Genomic DNA, 22,465 nt, shown 5'->3' on the forward strand with positions numbered 1-22,465 from the left:
TCAACCTCATTCAAGGTTTAACCAGCACATCGATGATGAAATTCATTAATCTGGTTAATGTAGAGTGGTTACCTCCAGCTGAACTGTACAAACAGAATAAAGGTAGGAAAGAAAATTACAGTGACCCTGTTTGCACCTCACAACCTGCCTGTCATGGCACATGTACCTGAGGTGGTCAGTAAGTGGCAGGAAGGTTAACATTGTATTGAAGTTGCTCTTAACAATGTGGATTTGTCCTGGGTGTGGTACAGTTCTAAAGTTGTTTTTTTTTGCTTTTTTTACAGACTAGTAGATAACTGAGGCGTCCCAGAAATGTGCTTCTCTAATGGGATTTTTATATATATGTGGTATCTGGGAAAAGGCTTGAAACTGTGTTGCCCAAGGAGTTCTGTGGACGGTGCTTTTAGAGGAAGGACTTTGGAGCGAGAGCTGTGGTCAGGAAGGGGTTTCCCTCTCCCACTATGTGCATTAACTCGTTTGAAAAAGCACAAAAACCAGCTCAAGTGAGCGTAAAAACCTTTTGGAGAAATTGAGGAAGTTTTTTCAAATTTTGCCGTTTCAACGTCAACTTTTCCAAATGCAATATTTCAAAATGCGGAATAAAATATGTTGACGTAAACATGGCTCCTAAGGTTTCTACCTGAGTGTGATGCCCTGTGATTCTGAGATCACAATTCTCTCCAGCAAGGATTCCTTTTCTTGGAGCAGGTAGCAGAAGATGGTGCCCCAACTAGAGGACGTCAGCCATCTTTGAATCTTATCAACAGGATAAAGGATCCTAAAATTGACTACAGTTCACGTGTGCCAGCTGCAATCATGCAGACTTTATATCAGACTGTGGTGGCAAAGGGAGAGCAGAGCTGCACATTAAAGCTCTTAATTTGCCTGCCAATCTTGGTTTGAATCCTCAGGTATGGTCACAAGCTTTGGGCAGTCATCACTTAAATAATAAGACTGCAGACACAAGCAGCGTTTCTTCATAGGATCTTTCTCTACAGACTCGAGCGATGAGCTGAACAATTAGGGGGGATTTAGCTCTTGCATTGAAAGAAATTCATTGAGTTGTTCAGGAACATAGCGAGGACGTGTCCTTACTGCATGTCCTAGGAGGAGCTATCTGTACAATTGACTGGAAGGAGACATGAGCTAAAAGACACACTGGCAGGAGGAATATTTTTGGTAAAGTGGGGCAGGAGAAGAGAGGCGCTTGTTTTTCACCTTTGTGCAGCCATCACATATGGCTCCATCCACCTGGTTAGATTCGTAAAACAGCCATATAATCTTTTTTTTTGCTTCAGTATTACTTATATCTCAATGTGTAACACTGCTTTGTGGTGATTTTTTCATTTATGGGATGTGAGACTTGATTCTAGCCTCTAGGCTCCTGCTGTCCGTCTCTGATTCACAGCAACCTCTGAGATAAATTAGGCTCTCTGAAGTCCTGCTGCCTCAAAAGGTGGCGGTGTGAGTGCAACCACTGCAGTGTGCAGATTCACTCACACTCTCATGGGTGCATTTCCTTCTGTGATAATTAACAACTGTGACAGTGGAAAGGAGGGAAAGCTGTGAATTAGAATTAACACTGACTAAATAGCTGTCACTGTTTGATTACGGACAAAGTTAAAGGGGGGAGACAGACAAGAGGAGGTGGAGACAGGGGAAGGATAATGAGTGTGGAAAAGAGGCACGTATTTATCAACATCAAGGCCATTTCTATCAAAATGCTAGTTTTAACTGAGAGTAGAAAGGGAGGGAGAGAGGGGAGGATAACACTGAGTTTGTCCTATCACTTCAGCCAATAGAGGCTAATTGAAAAATTCACACCTGTGGTTCTCTTTTATTTCATTAATAAAATGAGTTTTCTCCCCAGACCTGTTCTGTATCCAACAAATAACAGGTCACACTGAAAACTGTGGCTGCCAGGCACACAGGGACCGTCACAGTCGAACACACTCTATCAGAGTACTATCAGAGTGATTACATACTTAAATAAATGTGTCTAAAAACTCCAGAACCTCTTGATTCAAATGTTCTTCACGCTGTAAACAAACTACTAAAGGGGAGATTTTGAGTATTTCATGAAAACTTACAGCCACCGCGATCCGCCCCAGCACGTGCTCAGGAATTCTTTTGTACACGTCCAGAGATCCACCTGCAAAAGACAAATTATCCATTCAGGAAGCAATACAGGATCACATTTCTTCACTAACCTGCTAATTATCTTTTGGTGCAACACAAAGACATATTCAAGTTGGCTGTGCAGGTTAAAAAACATCACACGCATCTTAACAACTGACAAAAAAAACACTTCCTCACAATTTCACGTGAACCCAGATCCAACATTTCCCACAATGCTTTGTAGCCCAAAGTGGCACGATTGTCAAGAAAGAAATGTTGATCCTCTTACACCCAAAAAAAGTATTTAAATGTATTTCAGTTTGAAGTACAGCTGAGCTTTCAGGAGGGCAGGAGCAGAAAACAAAGCAGAGAAGAAAAAGACTTTTCCAAAATGTTTCACATGAAGGATCTCAGAAAGGCTGTTCGTTTAAACTTAGAGGACATGCTCCAGGTGTAGCTCAAATAGTACTTGAAAATTAAAGTGAGTCTACACAATTATACCCACCGTTTCTTATAACTCCACTTGCTGACACTTAAACTGTGTTTGACATTGATTTCCATATCGATAAAACAAGATTACAAATTCATTCAATTTTCACAACACTGCAACTCCTTGTTTGCAATGATCACGAACGAGTGGAAACGACTGGTCCGAGAAAAGTTTCATGAGGTAAGGAGCGCTGAGAGCTTCGACTGATTTTGCTGACAAGTTGGCAAACGTGTGAAACAGGGGAATCACAGCATTAACACACACATGGACAAACACACATACACCTAAAAACATGGACAGTCCCCCATCTCACACCAATCTGGACACACACATACAAACACACCAGCAAATGCACTCAAGTCAAGATTTATCACACCCTTGTTGCTTTTAGCACACAGGCATGCTAAGCAGCTCACAGCGATAAGACGCTCTTTTGATCTGCAGAAGTGTAAATGGATAAACAGTAGAGACGGAGGACAGTTCCCCTAAGTCTCTTCTACGCAGCTGTGGCAAGCAAAGAAAAAGCATGAGCTGGTTTCAGCCGCAGAGAAACTCACCGTCCATGAATTCTGTGCATATGGATATCCTGTTCTCTACAAAAAAGGCACTGAAGAAAGTGATGATGTAGGGCGAATCACACTGCAATCAAGAGAAGACATAAGGTGATGATCAGAGAGCGAAAGGAGACAAAATATTTAGCCGTGATGCAAAAGAACCGGTTTGGACAGTATGTGACAGTGACAGTAAGTGATCAGGAGTGCGACAGCGGCATTTGAAGTTTCTCATGCTGACGTGATTGTAATCAGTGCTCAGAAGCAAGAGTCAGCAGCTTCAATCTGAAGTCCACCAACAAAGCAGGACGGGAATCAGCGGACTCACACGCCTTGTCCATGTGTACGCTGCGTGTGTGTCCATGTACCACTGATCCATGGCTTACATTGTTAAGACCACAGGCGATAAATGCCGCTTCATTAGTTAAGACAGGCGGTTTATTAAGTGTAGACCTGATTGGACAGGAGCATAAAATCAGAGTGAACTCACCTTGTAGAGGATTTCTAATTCCGACATGATTTGCTTCTGTAATTCCACCGTGATATCCAGGGGAATGACCTGTAACCAAACATGGGAAAAAGGTACAGCCTTTAATAAGCACAACATTAACAAGTTCCATTGATGTTTGATATGGTTGACTAGACTGAGGGTCACTTATCAAACAGCAAGCACCGTCACCGACATGGAAGGAGCTCTCACCTTGACGGCTAAAACTCGCTTGCCAAGAAGATGGTACGCTCTGGAGGGAGAAAACAGAAGGTAATATGAAACAAAATGTATTTATTCAAATGGTAACCTGAGATTTGAGTTGTGATTTTCAAACCTAGACTGAACTCCGATCATTGAGTTTATTTTCTCCTTTAAGGTACAGCCCCATTACATCCATTGTCACTGTTGTAATGTGGTTAATAAATTAATATTGATGAAAGTGATCACAAATTGTTAATGTAATTCACTAATAATGTACTAAACCGGGTGATTAAGTTCAACTGATGGTTAATGAAAGGACACAAATGAAACTGAAATAAAAACTCCCACGTTAGCAGGACAATATGCCTGTCATTTCTGTTCAAGGTCAGAGGTCACCACCCAAAACCAGATCCAGGAGCCCTATCACTAGTTGTTCCAGACAGAGTTTTGAGTTGCAAGAGAAGCAGCAGTCACAGACCATCCCCATAATGATTTAATTATCAAACTCCTTAATGCCAAACATCGGCTTTAGTTACAGCCCTTGAAGGTTAGTTTACGGCGCCAGTGACAATACCTCAGGATCTCTCAACACACAATCCTCAAGGACGAATACTGTCCAACAGCTGTCAGCTGATGGGACGAGGTGGGTCCAGTGCACGTCACACAGTCTGGTTAGCTTGCAAGCAGCCAGAGTAAATGTGATACCTGGCTACTCACGTGTCAGTGGGTCTTCCAGAGAGAATGTGGATGGTGCAAGGTGTGATTAATGTGTCTTAGATTGGAGTATCGTATTGCTCTTCGGCCAGACACCTCAAAACTGGCCCAGGCCTTTAATTAATGGCACCTATTAGTGCCACGTCGGGTATTTACCCACAGTTACTGTAGAACAAACACCGGCTATGCCATGCTGTATGTGATCTGCAGGTTGCAAACCTCTGATAAGCAGCACTCCTGAAGTCAAAAACAAAACTTTTAGGGGACTAAAAGAAAAAATAACTCCAGTAGGACATTTACATTTGAAGGTGTCGAGGTACTCCACAATAATCACGTGCATTTGACTATTCATTCATTTCATTGTTTAAGGCAAGGTCTCAATTAAAGAACTATCTTCATGCAGTCAAGTGTTCAACTTCAATTTGGCTGTATCAGCCATGAGGTGTTTATGATCAAAGGTTGAAAGGTAAAAATAACGTCTTTTAAAAGATTTTTGTGAGAACACACCTCCTTCTGACTGAAGTGGTGAAGGTTATTTCTTTTTGCCCCAAGAGTGTTTTTGCTCTTAAACGCCATCTTTCCTTGAAGAACTCTTTGCACATAAGGCTGATGGCCTTGTTTCCATTTTGATGTCTCAGTCTTCCTTGAAGCTACAATCAATATCGGTTAAGCATGACTGCTGCCTCTTAATTAAGATGAAGATGTTAATTGAGGGGGCTGCACGGTGGCGCAGCAGGTAGTGCGCGTGCCTCACAGCAAGAAGGTTGCCGGTTCGATCCCCGGGTCAGGCGGGGCCTTTCTGTGTGAAGTTTGCATGTTCTTCCCGTGCATGCGTGGGTTCTCTCCGGGTACTCCGGCTTCCTCCCACAGACCAAAAACATGCTCATTAGGTTAATTGATGACTCTAAATTGTCCGTAGGTGTGAGTGTGAGTGTGAATGTTTGTTTGTCATTACATGTGGCCCTGCAATCGGCTGGCGACCGGTTCAGGGTGTACCCCGCCTCTCGCCCATTGTAACTGGGATAGGCTCCAGCCCCCCGCAACCCCGAAAGGGATAGGCGGTATAGATAATGGATGGATGGATGTTAATTGAGGCAAGATCGCAGGGGTAGACATGTTAAATACTGACTGGGCAGGTTATGTGTGTGAGGAAAGAGACAACACCATGCTCAACAACTTGTAGTTCTCAATGAGAAGTCTAGACATTTTGGCCGGAGTTAGATGGAGGTAAACACACATGAAACCCACATGCTGGACTTTTTCACAGGGTACTTCCTTAATGTTTTTTTTGGGGGGGGTGGGGGGATTGAGGAGCAAAAAAACAAACAAACAGTAATTTAATAGCTCCATCACATAACTTTAAGCACAGCAGGCCCAATTTTACTGGATATGTTTAGAAACGATTGTTCATTTCTATATGATGCTGATTGAATGAAGCTGCCTATCTGAGTTAGATACACAGGAGTTAAGAAATCCTGGTGTTTTAACGGCACGTTTTAGGGCTGGAGATGTGGTGTGACTACTGCTTAGTTAAAGCTTTATTCTCAGACTGTCCTTGACCACCTCAGGGCCGAACATCCCTGTATGAGTTACAGTGACAGGCTTGTGACAGCAGGAGACATGGGGACAAGGTTACATAGCCACCCCCCGCCACTTCCCCCTGATCTGACCCCAGTAAACGTGCCCCATTGCCTGGATCTTATTTACACTCCAGCTCGCTCTGTAATAAAAGCTCCATCATGCAGTATTCATAGGGCCTCTCTCTATGTCTCTGAAGTTGGGGCTGTGGGTTTGAGAGACTGGCCTCCCGGATCAGGGCTAATGTGGTAGTTTTACACTGCCACATGGATGGCGGGATGCCTTTCTCCCTCCCCGACTCTCTCACCTGATACGGCCATAATGGGTCTCCTAACTGTCACACACAGCCAGAAACCTAAATGCACACGCTCACAGACAGACATGCATGTACACATAAACATCCACAAAAAGGCCTGCTAAATATCCAGCAGATCAGAGGCAGCAGGGCTGAGAAACTCAAGTGTCACAGATGAAAGGTTTGTTTTGGTTATGTCTAACCATGCTTAAAAAAAAAAAAAAAAAATTAATCCATGAATGGACTTGAACATCATTTCTGAGAGTAGGCCTCTTGCAGCTGAGACAGAAATCACAACAGCACAACTGTTGTTTAAGTCAAATCAATTCTATTTTATATGGCCCAAATCACTACTTGCCTCAAGGGTTTGTCCTAGATCCTTGATTCCGACAGGGAAAAACTCAGCCCTGGTTTGCTATAAAACTGTCCTTCACCCACTCAGATTGTCAGATTGTTGATTTAAATGAGCTGGTGTACGGGCCAGTAGCTATGAGGCACTATGTTTGCTTACATTAAGAAAAATATTGTTTATGATTTGAGGGTGTCCGAAGACATTCGATCATCGTCAAACCAGTTCTACACGTGCCACACTGCGCCACCTACAGGAAAGGAAAGGGGCTGCAGTTTAGACCAGCAGATGTAGACGTGTCAAGGCTATAGTGCAGTTAAACCATGGCTTAAACTTTCCTTTCTTAAGTTTCCTTTGAACATACTAGCATCCATATGCCTCTGTCGAATACACAAAGATAACTTTGGTCTTGTCAGTCGACCCATCGGGCAACTTTTTGAAACTAAACTTTCCATTCAAAATCTTGTTCACATCTAATTTGGTGTTTCGCACTTGACATCCACACAAACCAGTAGCCTACTCTTTTACAGCTAGCAAGCAGACAAGACCAAACACGTGCGTGGGACGTTCCTATTGTTTTGTTTCCGGTTTACAACCGGATCCTGTAGTTTTTCTTATGTTACTAGCAGTGTTGGCTACAGCTTATAAAAAACTACAAGTTCACTAGGTCAGAAAGAGCGTTAATCTCACGATAAAAAAAATGAAGTTAAAATTGATTTGTGTTAACGCGATATTTTTGACAGCACTGATATATATATGTATATATATGTATATGTGTGTGTGTGTGTGTGTGTGTGTGTGTGTGTGTGTGTGTGTGTTTTTCTCCCCGGCCTCAGATTACACTCAGGCTCTTAACATAATTTAGCAGAATTTGACATAATAATATTTAGCATAATTTAGCAGAATTTGCTGGAGAAATACTCAAAGTGCCAAACAAACAGTTAACAATCTAACCATAAAAAAGAGATATACAAAGTATTTCAATAACACTCAAGTTTATAGTCCAAGTATTTAGGACCAAAGACAATACATAGGCCTAATTTTATAAAATTTACTAAACAATTTCAGTGTCCATGTTACAATGGCTTTATTGCCCTGTATAAACGTCCAATGTCGTACTTTATGAACTTGCTTAATGCTGTGTACTCTAATAAAGATAACAACATTGACTGAAAACAATGACATTACAGCAGCCCAATTCATTGGTCACTTGGGGTTGATGGGGGAATTAACTGGACATTGCAAGGAGAGCCTTGCGATCCTTATAGTTTAGCATATAGCATACAATTTAAGTCCAAAATAAAGAATAAAGCTAATTTACCTATTCCAAACCACCACAGCAAGTTCACCAAAGATAAGTTTCAAACAGCCACCATATTCTTCATCTTTAGCACCATCAAATACATATTTTTTTAGCTCAGAAATCAAAATAGAGATATGAAAGCCACTCATAAAGATTTCAATCAAAATGTACTTTGACTCCAGTTGTAAACTGCAATCCCATTCAACTGGTTTTAGACACAATATCCAGTCTAACCAATGAGCTGAAAAAGCAAAATCAATAGAGAAAATGTCCTGTAAGACTAAAGGAACAGCTGTGGGTGTCTAAGTAGATGCCACCACAGTCACAGCCAGGCAAATGTGCTTGTTTTAATTGTGCTCCTGGTCCTGGATCCATGAGTCACGAAAATAGCCCGTGTGTCCTTGTTATTGTATTTATAAGCCGTAGAGTCAGTTAGATTGGTGGACAAGATGGACCTCTGAGAGAGTGTGTAATAAAAAACAAAGGCCGACATTGATGGATGGCTAGGTCAGCATGTGGCTATGGAGAGCTGAGGTGTTGGTAACATCCAATTGAGTCTAAATGGCTCTGGGTCATAAATGAGCTAAGAGGTTAAAAGGTGGGGAGTGGTAGTGCTTTTCACACGTGATAAGCTTAATATAAGATGGACAAAGGGTAGAGGCTGAAGACGAGAGTGATTTCTAAGCAAGCGAGAAACCTGTCCGGGCCCTCGATGCGCATGAATATCAAATTTTATCAATATATACCTGCTGAAATATAAACTGTCACTTCAAAAAGACAAAATCAAGCTAAGCATCATCAGGGGAACGTTGCATCAAAACACCACTCGTTTTCTATGCAAGCCCACACAATCGACCTTCTGGCTACTCCACCGTGAAAACTTCTTCAGTCTGCGTGACGCACTCGATGTAGCATCAACTGACGCAGCGCTACGAGACAATGGGTGAATGTAGACAGTCAGTAGCAGTTTCTGTCCTCTATGATCGTCTGATTTCTAGGATTTGCTTCCCCCGTTGGACTGTTTTTGGTGATGCTGACCAAAGATGTCAGAGATTACTTTATTCTGCCTGTTGGGGAAAAGTAGACTAGCCCATGCTAATGTAATGTTCTTTTCTTGTGTTTCTGTATAAGAACTAAAAAGAAAGGCTGCCGTTGCGATGCACAGTAGATCCTTCCAACCTAGACTGTTCATGTTTTCATCTCTTCATGCATGTGATTGGATAATCTGAGTTTCCTGTCCAGACTTTAAGCAAATCCCACCATGATGAAGCTTTTGTGAAGACAGAGTGGATAATTCAGATGTACTTGCAGGATCACTATTTTTGTCTTCAACTACATGAATTTACTTTTGGCACTTCAGTCTTTGTGAGGAGATGTTTACAGAGAAGAGACGAAGGCTTTATATAAGTTGTGATAAGATGATTGAAACTGCTAAAATCAAAAATCCATCCAAACAAAATACAAGGTGACAGAAGGAGCAGTATTAAATATCTGAAGCTTTTTCTGACTGTGACAAAATAATTAAAATTAAGGAAACAGGGACTCAATTAACAGTTACTGATGGAAATTTCTAGGGCTGACGACAAGGCCACCAACACAATTAACACCAATTTGTTACAAATTCATAATTTTGAGTTTCTCTTGCTCTAATGACGAGAGGTGGAAAGCCTTGAACACTAGCATATACTACGCTTTTCTGTTTAATATATAAAAAGGCTAACAGATTATATTTATTCATTTTTCATGGCAAAAGGTGATTATTGAAGTTGTTCTTTATGTACCTTATCAACATTAGTGAAGCCAGCAAAGCGCAGGTGTGTCTGTGGTTTGCACAGGCAGAGTGTGAGCTAGTCAGGGTAGATCTGATCTGTGCTCTATGAGGACTTCTGCACTGATCAATGGTTGACTGTTTGTGTGCATGCCAATGCAAAACCTCAAGTCAAAGGTCTACAATTACAGTAACTATATTGCTTTATCGGCAATCATAAGCATGAGACAGCTGGAGTTGATGGAGTGGCTGAGCAGTTCTGTTCTTTGATTGGATCAAAGGGTCGGTGATCTTGCTGGACAGACTATACAGGTTTGATGGCAATGCCTGGTGGAGGGCTCGATTCAGGACGATGTTAGCGTTCATCATTGAGCCAGACTCTCCAGTGTCATGTTGGAGATTGGGCACATGGACTCAGAGTAAACCGTCTTCGAAACTTCTGCTTACTAAGCTACTGCTGACTCAGCAGAAAGGGACCGACAGGCCAGAGAGGATGCAGCTGTGGTAGCTGTAGACTGTGACCTCACGAGATGCTTGGACAATGACTTACAGGCATCCTTGAAGCTTCTGAAAAAGCATTTGTTGATGCATAGAAGGGAAAAGCCATAGCCCCTGCTGTCCTCAGCAGGGTGGGAAACAATTGACCTCAACTGGGACAATAGTAGATCAACATACTATCATCAGCTGTGAGAAGCTCACAATGCAGTGCTTTGTTAGAGATGAGACCTTTTCTCACAGCAGATATTCTGTCATTTTGTCATAGAAGGAAAAGTGTAATTGATATCAATTCAAAACGACTGCGTTTCATTTCACATGCTGGCACAACGTCATGGTTTACTGGGACACCTGTGGGAACCGAGCCATCGTTAATGAAATGTCTTTGTTTCCAGCTACAAGGAGTCAAAATGTCTGCAGTGAAAAATGTTTTTTTTCCTCATATACATACTGGCTGTTTGGGTATATTTTGTCACTTTCATATTCTCATTTCATGCACAATACAAATTATACTCAAACCTCCTTAAAATAAGTACGTAGTAGGATTTGGGACGCAGCATGTGTTCAGAGAGTCAAAAGGCAGGCATGTTCAGGCTCTTCTGCTAACCGACCGAGAAAACAATCAACACCAAAGTAACATAAACAACCAGGCTGTTCTTTTTTTTTTTTTTTCTTTCTAATCTGTATTTTTTTTTATCCTCTCCTTCCAACCATAAAAATTTCAGCACCAAAGCATATGGATTTTTTGCTGGGCTAAATTGACTGAGAAGTTGTTGGGCTTGCAATATTGGCCTTCCCCAGTGCAGTGTAACCATTTCTAGAGCCAAACTTATCAGCAATCTTATTCTCCCACAACTATGAGAGATTGGCTCTTAATGAAACTATCTCAAAGTCATAAAACGGTGAAAGGTGGTTGGAAAGAAAGGAGTAAAAAAGAAAAAAGTCTTGCGGATTTGCTAGATGGGACATTTACTGGGTTTGCTGGGGACTGTGTGAGACAGACCACTCTGTCAAGTCAAGGTTAGCCTGAGCAGTGATCAATACTTCAATCTCAATAAAACAGCTCAATAGCTAAGGATTGATGGGAAGGAGGAAACACAAGGTGGGGAAAACAAGGATGGAAGGAGCAACACAAATGCCAACCCTGTCATAACGTTAGCAGGGCAGTAAGACATTTGTCTAGCCAGAGAGGATGGAGCTCTTCTATCGTGGCAGGTAAAGTGCTGTACTAGAGACAGATTAAGTCAATTGCTGTCATACCTTATGGCCCCAAATCAATATCATATATGTTTGCAACCTTCAGACCAGAATAAATAAGTGCAGGTATAGACACAAACCAGCCTGATAGATGTCACACCAAACACCGAGAGATAAATGGACAGATGAAGGAACAGAGGAGGGGTGGTGAACACTGGAGTACCCTTCATAGAACCCCACTGAGTGATGTGCTTGTCATAAAAAATGAGCGGGAAAAAATGGAAAAAGTCAAGAATTTTATCACACAGACTGTGCGACAAATTCATACATTTGCACTGTATTGATGCATCTCTACTGTCACTATCCGTTATAGTGCTTGCAATGTTGGTGCCACAGTGTGAGAGCCAGCAAACACTTACTTGTAAACTGTGCCTCCGTTTCCGTGACCAAGCTGCTCTTGATAGTTGATATCTTGGGCATTTATCTGCAGAGCCACAAACACACACACACAGGTACACAATAATGGTTCTTAGATGTTACAACATGAGAGGACATGCAACCAGTGGATGGTCTGTGTAACTACACAGGTGAGAGAGAGGGAGGGAGAGAGACGGGGGAGAGAGAGAAAGAGACTACAGTGTCACTGGAGGCTATAAACAAGACAAGCATTCAGGTCACTCCAAGTTCAGCAACATAAGGAGGAGAAGAGGAGATCAATACAACATTTGCTGTCCAATTTATAAAAGGACATTGTGCTTGGGTGAGTGGGGGAGTGACTGATGTGGAGTTTAATGACAATTTGTTTGCTATTGTTGTTTCACTCTACTTTGATAAAAACAAAAGCGTCAGAGGAGGGAAATATAATATAGCCAGAGCAAACATGGCTGAAATGTTTCCTCCTCTTACCTATTTTGAAGTGACCAATCAAAATTATCCTGCAGGTCAATGAAATTCCTTCATTCTATTCACTCAAATGATACTGTAGTTCTGATTTAGAGCACATGTGAATATATCTAGATCTGTAAAATCCCTAAAGATGGGGGAGGGTAAGCATGCACTGCCTGTCAGATGATACTGTGAAGATGATTATACAAATGAGCTCTGAGGGAAAACACTGACTCCTCAGGTTCACTCCTGCATTTAAACAGAAACTACAGTATTAAAAGAATCTTTTTTGTTAACTGAAAATAAAAAGCAAGTGAATAATTCTCTATTTGATTACATTCCCAGTCCATGCAGGTTACAGCCTCATGCTGTTTGTGTGGACAGATGCCTGTTTGCTCTGTGCCTGATATGATATCGGTGAGGGGCTGCGAAGACCAATTTTTTACAGACAGAAAGAGGCAGGCATCACAACATACAAGCAACATGCGTGCACACAACATACACGCACCCCCCAACTTCAATTGATTAGATAACACGGTGAGAGTAGGGAGGTAAAGAGAATGAGAGGAGATGGATGAAGGGATGGAGGCGAAGGGAGAGAACAGCTCTATTAGTTCACTGTGTTACAGCAGAAACCTGAGAGGCTGCTGGCTTAATTGTCTTCCTGACACGCTCGCCACTGTGCGTGTGCACGTGTAAGAGAGAGTATTTACAAAAGAGAGAGAGACATGAATGTAGCAGGTTTGCTATCAGGAAACCACAGACCTCACGCTCCCAGTGTGGCACAGTGAAGTACAACATGCCCTCAACTGGCATCACAGAAAATCAAGCCAAGCATCAGTGAGAATGTGCTCTAGTCAGTGGAAACGAGGTGTGGGAGCAGGAGCAGTGAGGTAACAAAACACAGGCTCACCTGCCCATTGGTCAGAATCCTCTTCAGCTCAGCAGAAGATTTTTTTAAGCTGGGGGAAGACATGCAGACACGTCAGTATGACATCTTTGTTCCAGCTAGTGAAACATGCTCCTCATGCCCCAGCAAGCTCACCTGTTGTTGGCCATGGAGTCCGGGACAGCGTGGGTGCAGTCGTTGGCTGGGTTAGGTCTTGTGTTAACCTGAAAGTGTGCAAACACACACACATATGTGTGAAAGGACACAAACACATGCACTCACAGACGCACACTTAGTGGTCAAGGCCAAAAGACAGGCAGACAGACAGACATATGGCCAGACCCCCTAATGAACAAGAACAAAACACAAGCTCTCAGTTCAGCCTGAAGGTTAATTGGCTTTCGTGGGAGAGAAGGGAAGGAGGCAAAGAAGAAAGAAAGAGGTGTCCACATAGAGGAGGGGAAAGGCTGACAGACAGCAGAGGGAAAAGGGGAGGAAAGGAGAGGAGAGCCAAAAATATATCTGCATGGAAGTATGGCTTAAAACTGGAGGAAAGGAGTCAGACAAAGCAGATTTGGGCAAAGGCTGGAGTGAAGATACGCCACTAAAAAAATGATGCCTCACTTGGGATATAGTTCTTTGCATCTATTCATCTGCATCTATGTTTACTCCAAAGACCCTCGTGCTCAACCCAGATATCGTACACAAAAGAGGAGACAGGACCCTGTAAAGAGGATACTAAAAATAACTCATTTAATTGAGGTCAAAAGGCCGCTGTGTTGGGTCCACCAAAGCACAGGGATTCTCTCTTTAATTAGTGCCCAGGAAGACCTAATTTAAACAGAGCACAAGACTCCCCTCAGCCAATTACTTTTATATTAAAACAGGAGAAAAGAGGGGAAAGATTGCCAAAGGACTAAAGGTTTTTGGGAAACATCATCTTCTCAAAATCGACCCCTGACCTTAAAAAAAGAATGACACAGTTCAGTAGTTGTTACCAAAGCTCCTCAGAGGATACATTAAATAAAACACTTCGTATTTGCAGGAGGGTAATTTTATTATTGAAATGGAGATGGATATAATATGGATCATCTGGAGAGATGGAGGAGGTGTCAAGTCATTTAACCCATGGTAATTAGCAATGGGCTTCAATAGCAACATATGCCTAACATAAAATGGGAAGGTCTGTGGAAGGCCATTTGTAAATGGCAGAGGGGGGCTTGTAATGACAATTTCATGGTTCAACAAGGACATCTTCTTATTGACTCTTCTCTGACGCTTCTTATCACATGGAATGAGAGGATCATACCACTCTGTATTAGCACAAACACCTTGCTCTTAAATGACTGTCCCAGCACACACTTAAGCTCTTTTTACATAGCCTGTTCAAGGCGGGAATGCTGCTCCATTATTCTCTGTTCTGTATAAAACGCACAAACACAGAATTGGAGGGGCATTGTCGTTCCGCTGTTAAGGCGGCAGCAGAGGTAGCAACATAGCCGAATCTACGTCAGTGTAAAATGGGGAGGCCTCTTTTACATCTGCTGGCATAAAGACGGATCTTCTTCCTGTCAGTTCTGCGGGATCTCTGTTTAAAAACGGCTATAGACGAGGGCAGCAAGAAAATGAGTGAAAGAAAAGGAGAGCCTTGACTTAAATTGACATTTCAATAAGTGGAACACAGCGTTACCAATCCATTTGCCTCAACTTCCCTCCCTCCCCTCCCCTCCCCTCGTTCTCTGCGTAAGGCAGCTGAAACAATTATTGAGATAGGTACCTTCAGGCCATGTATGTTCCGGATCCCTGGAGTCTTGCCGGCTGAAACAGTAATTGACTAGATTGTAGAACACATCACTGGGCCATTTACAAATGTGCTGAAAAGGAATCAGTTCTTTATAAAGTGGGGAAAAAAAGATGAAATGAAATGAGGGTTACTCTGAAATTAGTTGTGGACAAGAGAGTGATTGAGATGTTGGGCTCTTGAGACAGCTGCTGGTCGGTAGGAAGGAAAAACAGAATCACAGAGTTAGAGGAAAGAGATGGACAGAGAGGACCAGATACAGAGTGAGAGAAGAGAGAGACAATAAAATGTTTCATCACTTTGCCCTTGGGGCCTGTTAGTGATAAGGTATGACTTTGAGTGGTGAGAAAACTATATGAAGATATTTTAAAAAAAGGTATGTATTGGAAAAAGAAACCCAGTTCAGGAAGAAACAACGGCGAAGATGTGGGAAAAGCTTCGTCTGAACACAAGCCTGTCCTTGGAGCAAAAGAAATGTAGATTTATAAATGACTGTCAACACTATAACAGGATGAGCCAATGAATTTTAATGTTGTCCAGAGGCTGCATGGTTACTTACAGCCACCAAATGCTGCCATGTTCTGATGGTTTGAACACAGATTTCAGCTGAAATGTGTGGCGTTTTGTGATGTGGGAATGTCTTTATCTATTCAAATTCTGCTTGTAATTAGCTGTCAACACATTAATTCCAAAGATGCATTGAGCCTTTCAGCATTACCAATCCATGATAAACTGTGACATGTCACTCGGTACCTCGTGGAAAAATCTGCAGAGGGTCCGGCAGCAGTCCATTCATGCGTTGTTCATTCATTGTGTTGCAGTACTAAAGGGGCAAACAAAGTCGCAAATAGTTTAGAGCAATGCTGGTTTCAAGTTGGATTAAATATACTTCAGAAATCCATCAAGCAATTTCCAAAATAAAGACTTAGAATCAGCAGGAATGCTCACAGAACAAAGAACACAAACTCTGCGCTATGAACAAAAATGTGTATTTAAATGATGTCAGAATTAGTCCACAGTGTTCCTGAAAAGGCAGCATGCTGTGCTGAAATCTGTTGCCGATGAAGACCAATGCCCTGTGGGCTTGTTCTGAAGGAGTGTAGCATTAACCCTTTTCTCCTGCAGGTCAACAGCTCACCAAACACTCATATCCTACAGGACTAACACGTGCACACACACTCTGGAGCCTCTCACACACTTGCCAAGGCAATGCAATAATTGATGTTTCAGTTAACCAAACCATCTGTTAAACTGTGAGCGTGTGTGTGTGTGTGTGTGTGTGTGTGTGTGTGTGTGTGCCCCCACCTATTTGAGACTTCAAACCAACAAAAATGAACAGAAAGACCAGAGCAAAGACACTGTGAGACAGTTAAGAAGATGTATGTTTCCATGTTGTCCACATGTGCATGTGTGCATTGTGCTTCATTTACAATCCAGTATGAAGTACCAAGTCATCGCAGCGATATGTAAATTCGCTCTCTCATTGTTGGGGGAGGGAGGGAGGACGATGGGACCGGCTTGGATGGGAATGGATCAGAATGGCTACCCAAGTGGCACAGCTGTTATTAAAAGGCCTATTTATCACTGTCAGGTCCCTCCTTGCTCCAAGCCCTCTGCTTTCGCCCTCCAGCGTTCTCACTAGGCCATATCTGAACAATAAGCCTAATACCAAAAAACGTGTTGTGTGTGTTGAGGGTGCAGGGGGCGGGGGGTTGGGCTTCACATACCTTTAATTTTCCGCTCAGCTAGCTTATTGATTAAGGCTGCAATTACCACCTAATCTGTAGTAGGTGTGTTATTAAAAGACATTCTCCATTGTTGGCCAATAACTAAACAGTGTCCGATCCCAAATACCATCGCTCAGCCTTAAGGGACAAGTGGGAGAGCGAGAGCAGAGAGTGGGTCTCATCATCATTAGCAGACTAAGGGGAAATGGGAGTAAGAATGGTGGAATTAGAGCTCCTACCTCCAGGGGGAGCTGAGCGAGGAACAGATGAGGTCACGTTTTTTTTTTTTTTTTAAGCACCTGACACAGGCCAGTCTTTAACTTTGAACAGGGGCGTCTGTCTTTCAAGGTGTCGAACAATGATTAGAGATGCCTGGAAGACTAGTGGGTCTCTCAGGAGCGTGTAGCAATCAATGTTCTCAGTGATGGGCGATACTTTTCAAATAAATGCCCTCCGCAGACTGATGTTAATTAAGTGCTGAATTTGAGCGTTAATTTTGCTCAGCAACAAGAAGCATGAGTTTTTTGCCAGGTGATGTTAAATCAGAGATCTTGAATAAGACAGTGCACTTTTGTGAAAGCATATTTACAAGTCTGGTCATAAATGCATTATCCCAAACATCCAAACACATGCACACAAGAGGCAGCCATGAGAGGCTCTAATGAATTATCCCACCTTTCACCTAACATGCTGGTTTCCCTTATTTTCTATTAATTTCACATAATGGCTGTCTGCTCACCTGGAATTAACAACACTGAGGCAAAAGTCCACCGGGGTCCCTGCGGAGGCCAAATGGCAACCACAGCAAACAATCACAAAAAGAAAGAAAATCCTCTGAATACAAATGCAAATGACTGCTGAAATGCATAACCCTTGCATAAGACATTTAAAGTACTCCGCCAGTGTAAATTATATTTTTCTGAGCCCAGTATTTTCCAGGAGATCAGCAGCTTTTTGCACACTTGGCTGTCCCACGAGGAGCAGAAAGCCATTACGGGGCTCCTGGATTTGTTTGCCAAAAATGGTTTTTGACATTTGTGGATGAAGCAGTGCAACGTTGTGGGTGCTAAATATTTGTGCTGGGTAGAGTGAGGTGCAGGTCAGGGTCATGAATTAATATGCTGTCACGAGACATCATCTGAGTAAAGTGTTGGGAAAATAAGATGCCATTATACATTACAAACTGAAATAATACTATATGTTTATCGTCGCCTAGTCTGCCACATAATTTCCCTGATATTTAAATCTAAAATATGTGACAAATATGTGTGGCAATCGAAAAAAAAGGCAACTGGGGACACTGATGGCTCCAATTGAAGTTTGCAGTTGTTATAGTTGCATCACAGTTGCTCCTCTGCTCTTTAAAAATGCATAGGTATATTCAAACAGGACTCACAGCATTGCAAGGCCAAACTGCAAAAGAGCCTCAAAACATGTCAGCTGGATTTGTGAATAATAAAGCTGGCTGAGGTCAATACTTTTGCCATCCCTGTTTCACAACGCTCATTGGCACAACAGCTGTCTCTTTTTGCTTAATCGCCCTGCTACCCTGTGCTACTTAATGATTAAAAAGCAACCACAAGTGAATGCATGATGAAAATGGACAAAAAACAAGGAGTGTAAATTGTGCCTGTGGCTCCAGCAGCATCATTGTGAGCTGATGGGGGGTAAAAGACATCCACAGATGAAAGTAGATTTTGAACAATTCTGCAGCCCAGGGGGCCCGCTCCTTAATGAGGCAAAACTTTAAGTACTGAATAATAAATAATAAAAATTGACAGTTCATTTAGCTTTCAGTGTACCTCGTACAGAAACCCATTACACGCCATTACTCTTGCTGTCCGTGGCGTGAACAGTAAGTATGGCGGAATATGAAAATGTACTGCAAGGTGGAGGAGCTCAATGGCTAGTGGAATGTGTGTGTGTGTGTGTGTGTGTGTGTGTGTGTGTGTGTGTGTGTGTGTGTGTGTGACTGAAAACTACCAATAAGACGGTTTTTACCTCAGGTTAAATACAATTGGATCAGGCTGTGTGATCTCAAAATTCTTTATAGGTTGTAAAGTTGCAGATGATCAGTGTGGAGGTGGAAGCACAAAGCCAATATTTGTCAATCCTATCTCGTCATCTGCATATATCTCTCTCGTCTGACAGATCTGGCAAACATGAGGTGGCCAATTTGAACACCACTAAATAAAGTTTTTGTGACCAGGGAAGCGATTCTGTATACTGAGATTAGCTACGGCAGCAAAAACATATGTTGTGTCAAATTGTTCTCTAAGTGGCTTCTTTTCTATACTTTAAGACATTTTCATGCCAGCAAGACGGGTTCACATTCAAACTAAGAGATTTCTAAGATTTTTCACCCCATGAAAAGGTGACTGGCTCTTTCATTGAGCTGCACAAACCAATCAAAAAACACAGGACAGTTAAAACAATGTCCCGGTCAAGTCAAGTTTATTGTATTTGTAAACCAGAAAATCACAAAATTGCCTCAGAGAGCTTTACAATCTGTAGAAAATCAAACCTTCTGTATTCTTTGACCTTTGACTTGGATTGAAAAACACAATAAAAGGCACTGCACAATAAAACCCTTTGCAAAAAGTATGTGAAAAACCGGAGAACATAAAACAAGTTGTTCAGACATGCAGTGGATATCATATTTAAACTGCAGACAGAAACGGCGACAGAGAGGTCTGACCTAGATGTGAATATTTTTAACCAGGACTTCTCTCTAATGAAGAAACAGCCCCTAATAAAACTGCTTCAACAGAAAAAAATGGAATATGTGGGATGGATGTGAACCATGATGAAAAACATAAATTCATTCATTTGTATACTCACATATGACAACATGGCTTTGAGCTCTTCATCGCTTCTTACAGTGATTCTGTCCCCCACCTCATCCTCATCTAAAGAACACAGAGCCATCTTAAAATTTGGACCATCTGCAACATTCGAAACACTTTTTTGATATAAAACATGACTGATTCAGGATTAAGAGACAAGATTATCCTACTGTACTTATGGTATAGCAAATATGTACACACTGATGAGATGACTGGACACATCATTGTGAGGACCAACATGAGAGAAATGCAGAAAATTGTGGCTAAATTTTCATAAACTCAAAAGAATAAGATTCGACTGATTGCCCTTTCCCACCCTCTCCATGTAGTATACATATACATCCTAACAGAGGTACCTTAATTAAGTACAAAACTTATGGGAATAAAAATTAACAGGCTCCCATTCAGCAGTCAGGTAACATATCTTAAAGACTGATATTAAGTTAGCAAACTACAGGAGTAAGTTTTTATACAAAATATGGTTACCAAAGCCTTGCAGTACTGTGAACTTTGAGATTGTCTAGAGTTTAAGAAGTACTTTGAAGCATTAGAGACCTTGTCAACTAATGGTGGCTTTAGACTAATACTAGAATAATGCAAGAATGAAGCAGAAACTTACATTCAAATGCTGTGACAGTGGCTTCAGGCATGACATCTCTGATTGCGACCTGACATGTTTGGCAGAGTGAATCATAACAGGAACAATAATTAAGTACAGGGTTAAGCACAGTGGACAGATGCACACAGCTTGTCAGGTTTAAGGGAGACAGTCAGACCTGACTAGATCCACAGATATTCATACCTAAAGTGGGATTACTATGTTGTAAAAATTGCTCAGACAATTTCACTCAGAAACCGAAAGTGTCAAATCCAAACTGCATGTGTGAGTCGCTTCACTGTACAACGGTTTTTAACTGAAAACTCTTCAAATCAAGTGGAATACAGAAAGACAGCTAGCTAGCTATGTAGCCTCCTGAAGACTCACCAGCAAGTCATTGAAGTTCAGAAGAGAGGGACAGTCGACGGACGAGTCCATGTCCCCTGACGGTGTTTTTATACGGATCACTATTGCCTCGGGGTCCATTGCGCGGATGTTATTTAAATCGAGTATGAACATAAAGAGGAAAAACGAAGCCTCATAATAGCGCTTGACTGGCTGTCTAAGCTAACAAGCTAATTTCCTGCAGTGGTTTGCTAACGACACAAGCTAGCATCCTGCTCAGTCCGGACATTTTTATTAAGTGATGCGGAGATTTAAAAGCCTTAACAGTCACCGCCGACACCGAAGTCACGTCATAACTTCATGAAAGGTTAAGCTTCAACTCGAAGTATGTATTCACAGGCTGTCTAAGGCAAAGTTTCACACTGTGTTATCGTATATTTAGCCATGCAGCTAGTTTTGAGGAAACCGCAACTGCTCCAAGAGCGCTTCCGAATCAACATCCGCACAGGGTATTTCAAAATAAAAGACTCCCAGCCTGTCCACTCAAGATAATTCTACTTTTGCTGACAGCAAAGTGGCCTGACATTCAGACTACATTCAAAACTACTCCCAAAAAAGCTCATTGTCACAAATTTTCATAATATGTTAAAGCACATTTTCAAATCCTTTGTGAAAATAACTTTTATGACACTGTGCTTCTGCTTCCATACCAAAGGAGAAATGGCCTATGATGTCAGTAAGGATTTAAGCTGCATTTCTAAAGGTTTTTTGTTTGCATAGCTTTGTTTGACCCTCAACCAATATATTATACACTCACATGACCAACACGACAGCAAAAGTTTTGTAATGCTTTATTTAGCTTGATATGTGGATACATTATGATTTTATTTTATTTTATTTTATTTTTTTAATAAGTTGTTTTTCACTCCTGACAAAATCAAGATGCCACCCTATGGATGTGCTTTGGACTAGAAAGGGATTCACTGAAAGAAAAAAAAAAGTGCATGAAGACAACACAGTGTGACACACTGTGTGTGCTCAGCCTTTTAAACTGCATTGGTATTACTGAACCAAAAGAAATTGTTGCCATCTTGGACTGCTTTTCCTGGACATGACATTGATGTGAGATCAAGTTTGAGAGTGTAATTTTGAGCATAAAATACCTCTCTAGGAATAACAGCGAGTGTCTAAAGGGTAAATATTCTTTTTAGTACTGACCTTGGATCACCATTGCAAAAGTTCAATCAATATGTTCATACTGTATGAATTGTCCTCACTTTCACAGAAACGTACAGCTGTACTGACGACCCATCCGTTCCCTTTGTCCAACTTTGTGTCCTCATGACCATGGCTTTCCAGAGGTTTTTTTGCCTGTTTCTCTCTCCATTAGCACAGCATTAGTATGTAAAGGTTTTCACTCAGCATGAGTTACCAGCGTGTAATGGAACGTAAAACAAACTGGCTCTTAAAACCATTGTTGATTACGGCCTTATGATTGAGGAGCTGCATCAGTCTCTCTGCCAGCTCACCAAAGAGCTCTGATTGCAGTTCCAAGAACAAGACATTGATCCCTGGACAAAATGAAGTCTCTTTCTCTGTTAATTTACAGCCCTCACGGAACTGATACCCAAGTCTGTTGACCTGGGTTCTGTGTCATGATAAGAACTTGTTAAAGCTTGTTCTGTCTCCCCATGGCTCAGATCTGGCTGGACATGTGGTACCTGAAAACAATATCAACGAGACGAGTGATGTGCCAGCCATCGCAGGAGGTTGGGTTTCACTGGCTGCTAAAACAAAAGTCTAGTCTAGTTTCACCTTTTGTTGG

The 22,465-nt window shown here is 41.8% G+C and overlaps 1 protein-coding gene across 1 annotated transcript in view; it reads right to left on the reverse strand.

The window, feature by feature from the left end:
* Positions 1–21,161, reverse strand: part of map2k5 (mitogen-activated protein kinase kinase 5) — a 55,630-nt gene extending 34,469 nt beyond the window's left edge. The window contains exons 1-12 of the mRNA XM_070967265.1: positions 20,683–21,161; positions 20,317–20,365; positions 19,693–19,760; positions 15,878–15,947; positions 15,101–15,141; positions 13,480–13,547; positions 13,348–13,396; positions 11,969–12,033; positions 3,860–3,899; positions 3,650–3,718; positions 3,166–3,247; positions 2,091–2,152 (exon numbers count right to left, since the gene is read on the reverse strand). Of these exons, the coding sequence (XP_070823366.1) occupies positions 2,091–2,152; positions 3,166–3,247; positions 3,650–3,718; positions 3,860–3,899; positions 11,969–12,033; positions 13,348–13,396; positions 13,480–13,547; positions 15,101–15,141; positions 15,878–15,947; positions 19,693–19,760; positions 20,317–20,365; positions 20,683–20,814 (795 nt within the window). The 5' untranslated portion in view covers positions 20,815–21,161. The remainder of the gene's footprint in view (positions 1–2,090; positions 2,153–3,165; positions 3,248–3,649; positions 3,719–3,859; positions 3,900–11,968; positions 12,034–13,347; positions 13,397–13,479; positions 13,548–15,100; positions 15,142–15,877; positions 15,948–19,692; positions 19,761–20,316; positions 20,366–20,682) is intronic.
* Between the last annotated feature and the right edge of the window lie 1,304 nt (positions 21,162–22,465).

Source organism: Chaetodon trifascialis, chromosome 1 (assembly GCF_039877785.1).
Source record: "Chaetodon trifascialis isolate fChaTrf1 chromosome 1, fChaTrf1.hap1, whole genome shotgun sequence".
Taxonomy (NCBI): Eukaryota; Metazoa; Chordata; class Actinopteri; order Chaetodontiformes; family Chaetodontidae; genus Chaetodon; species Chaetodon trifascialis.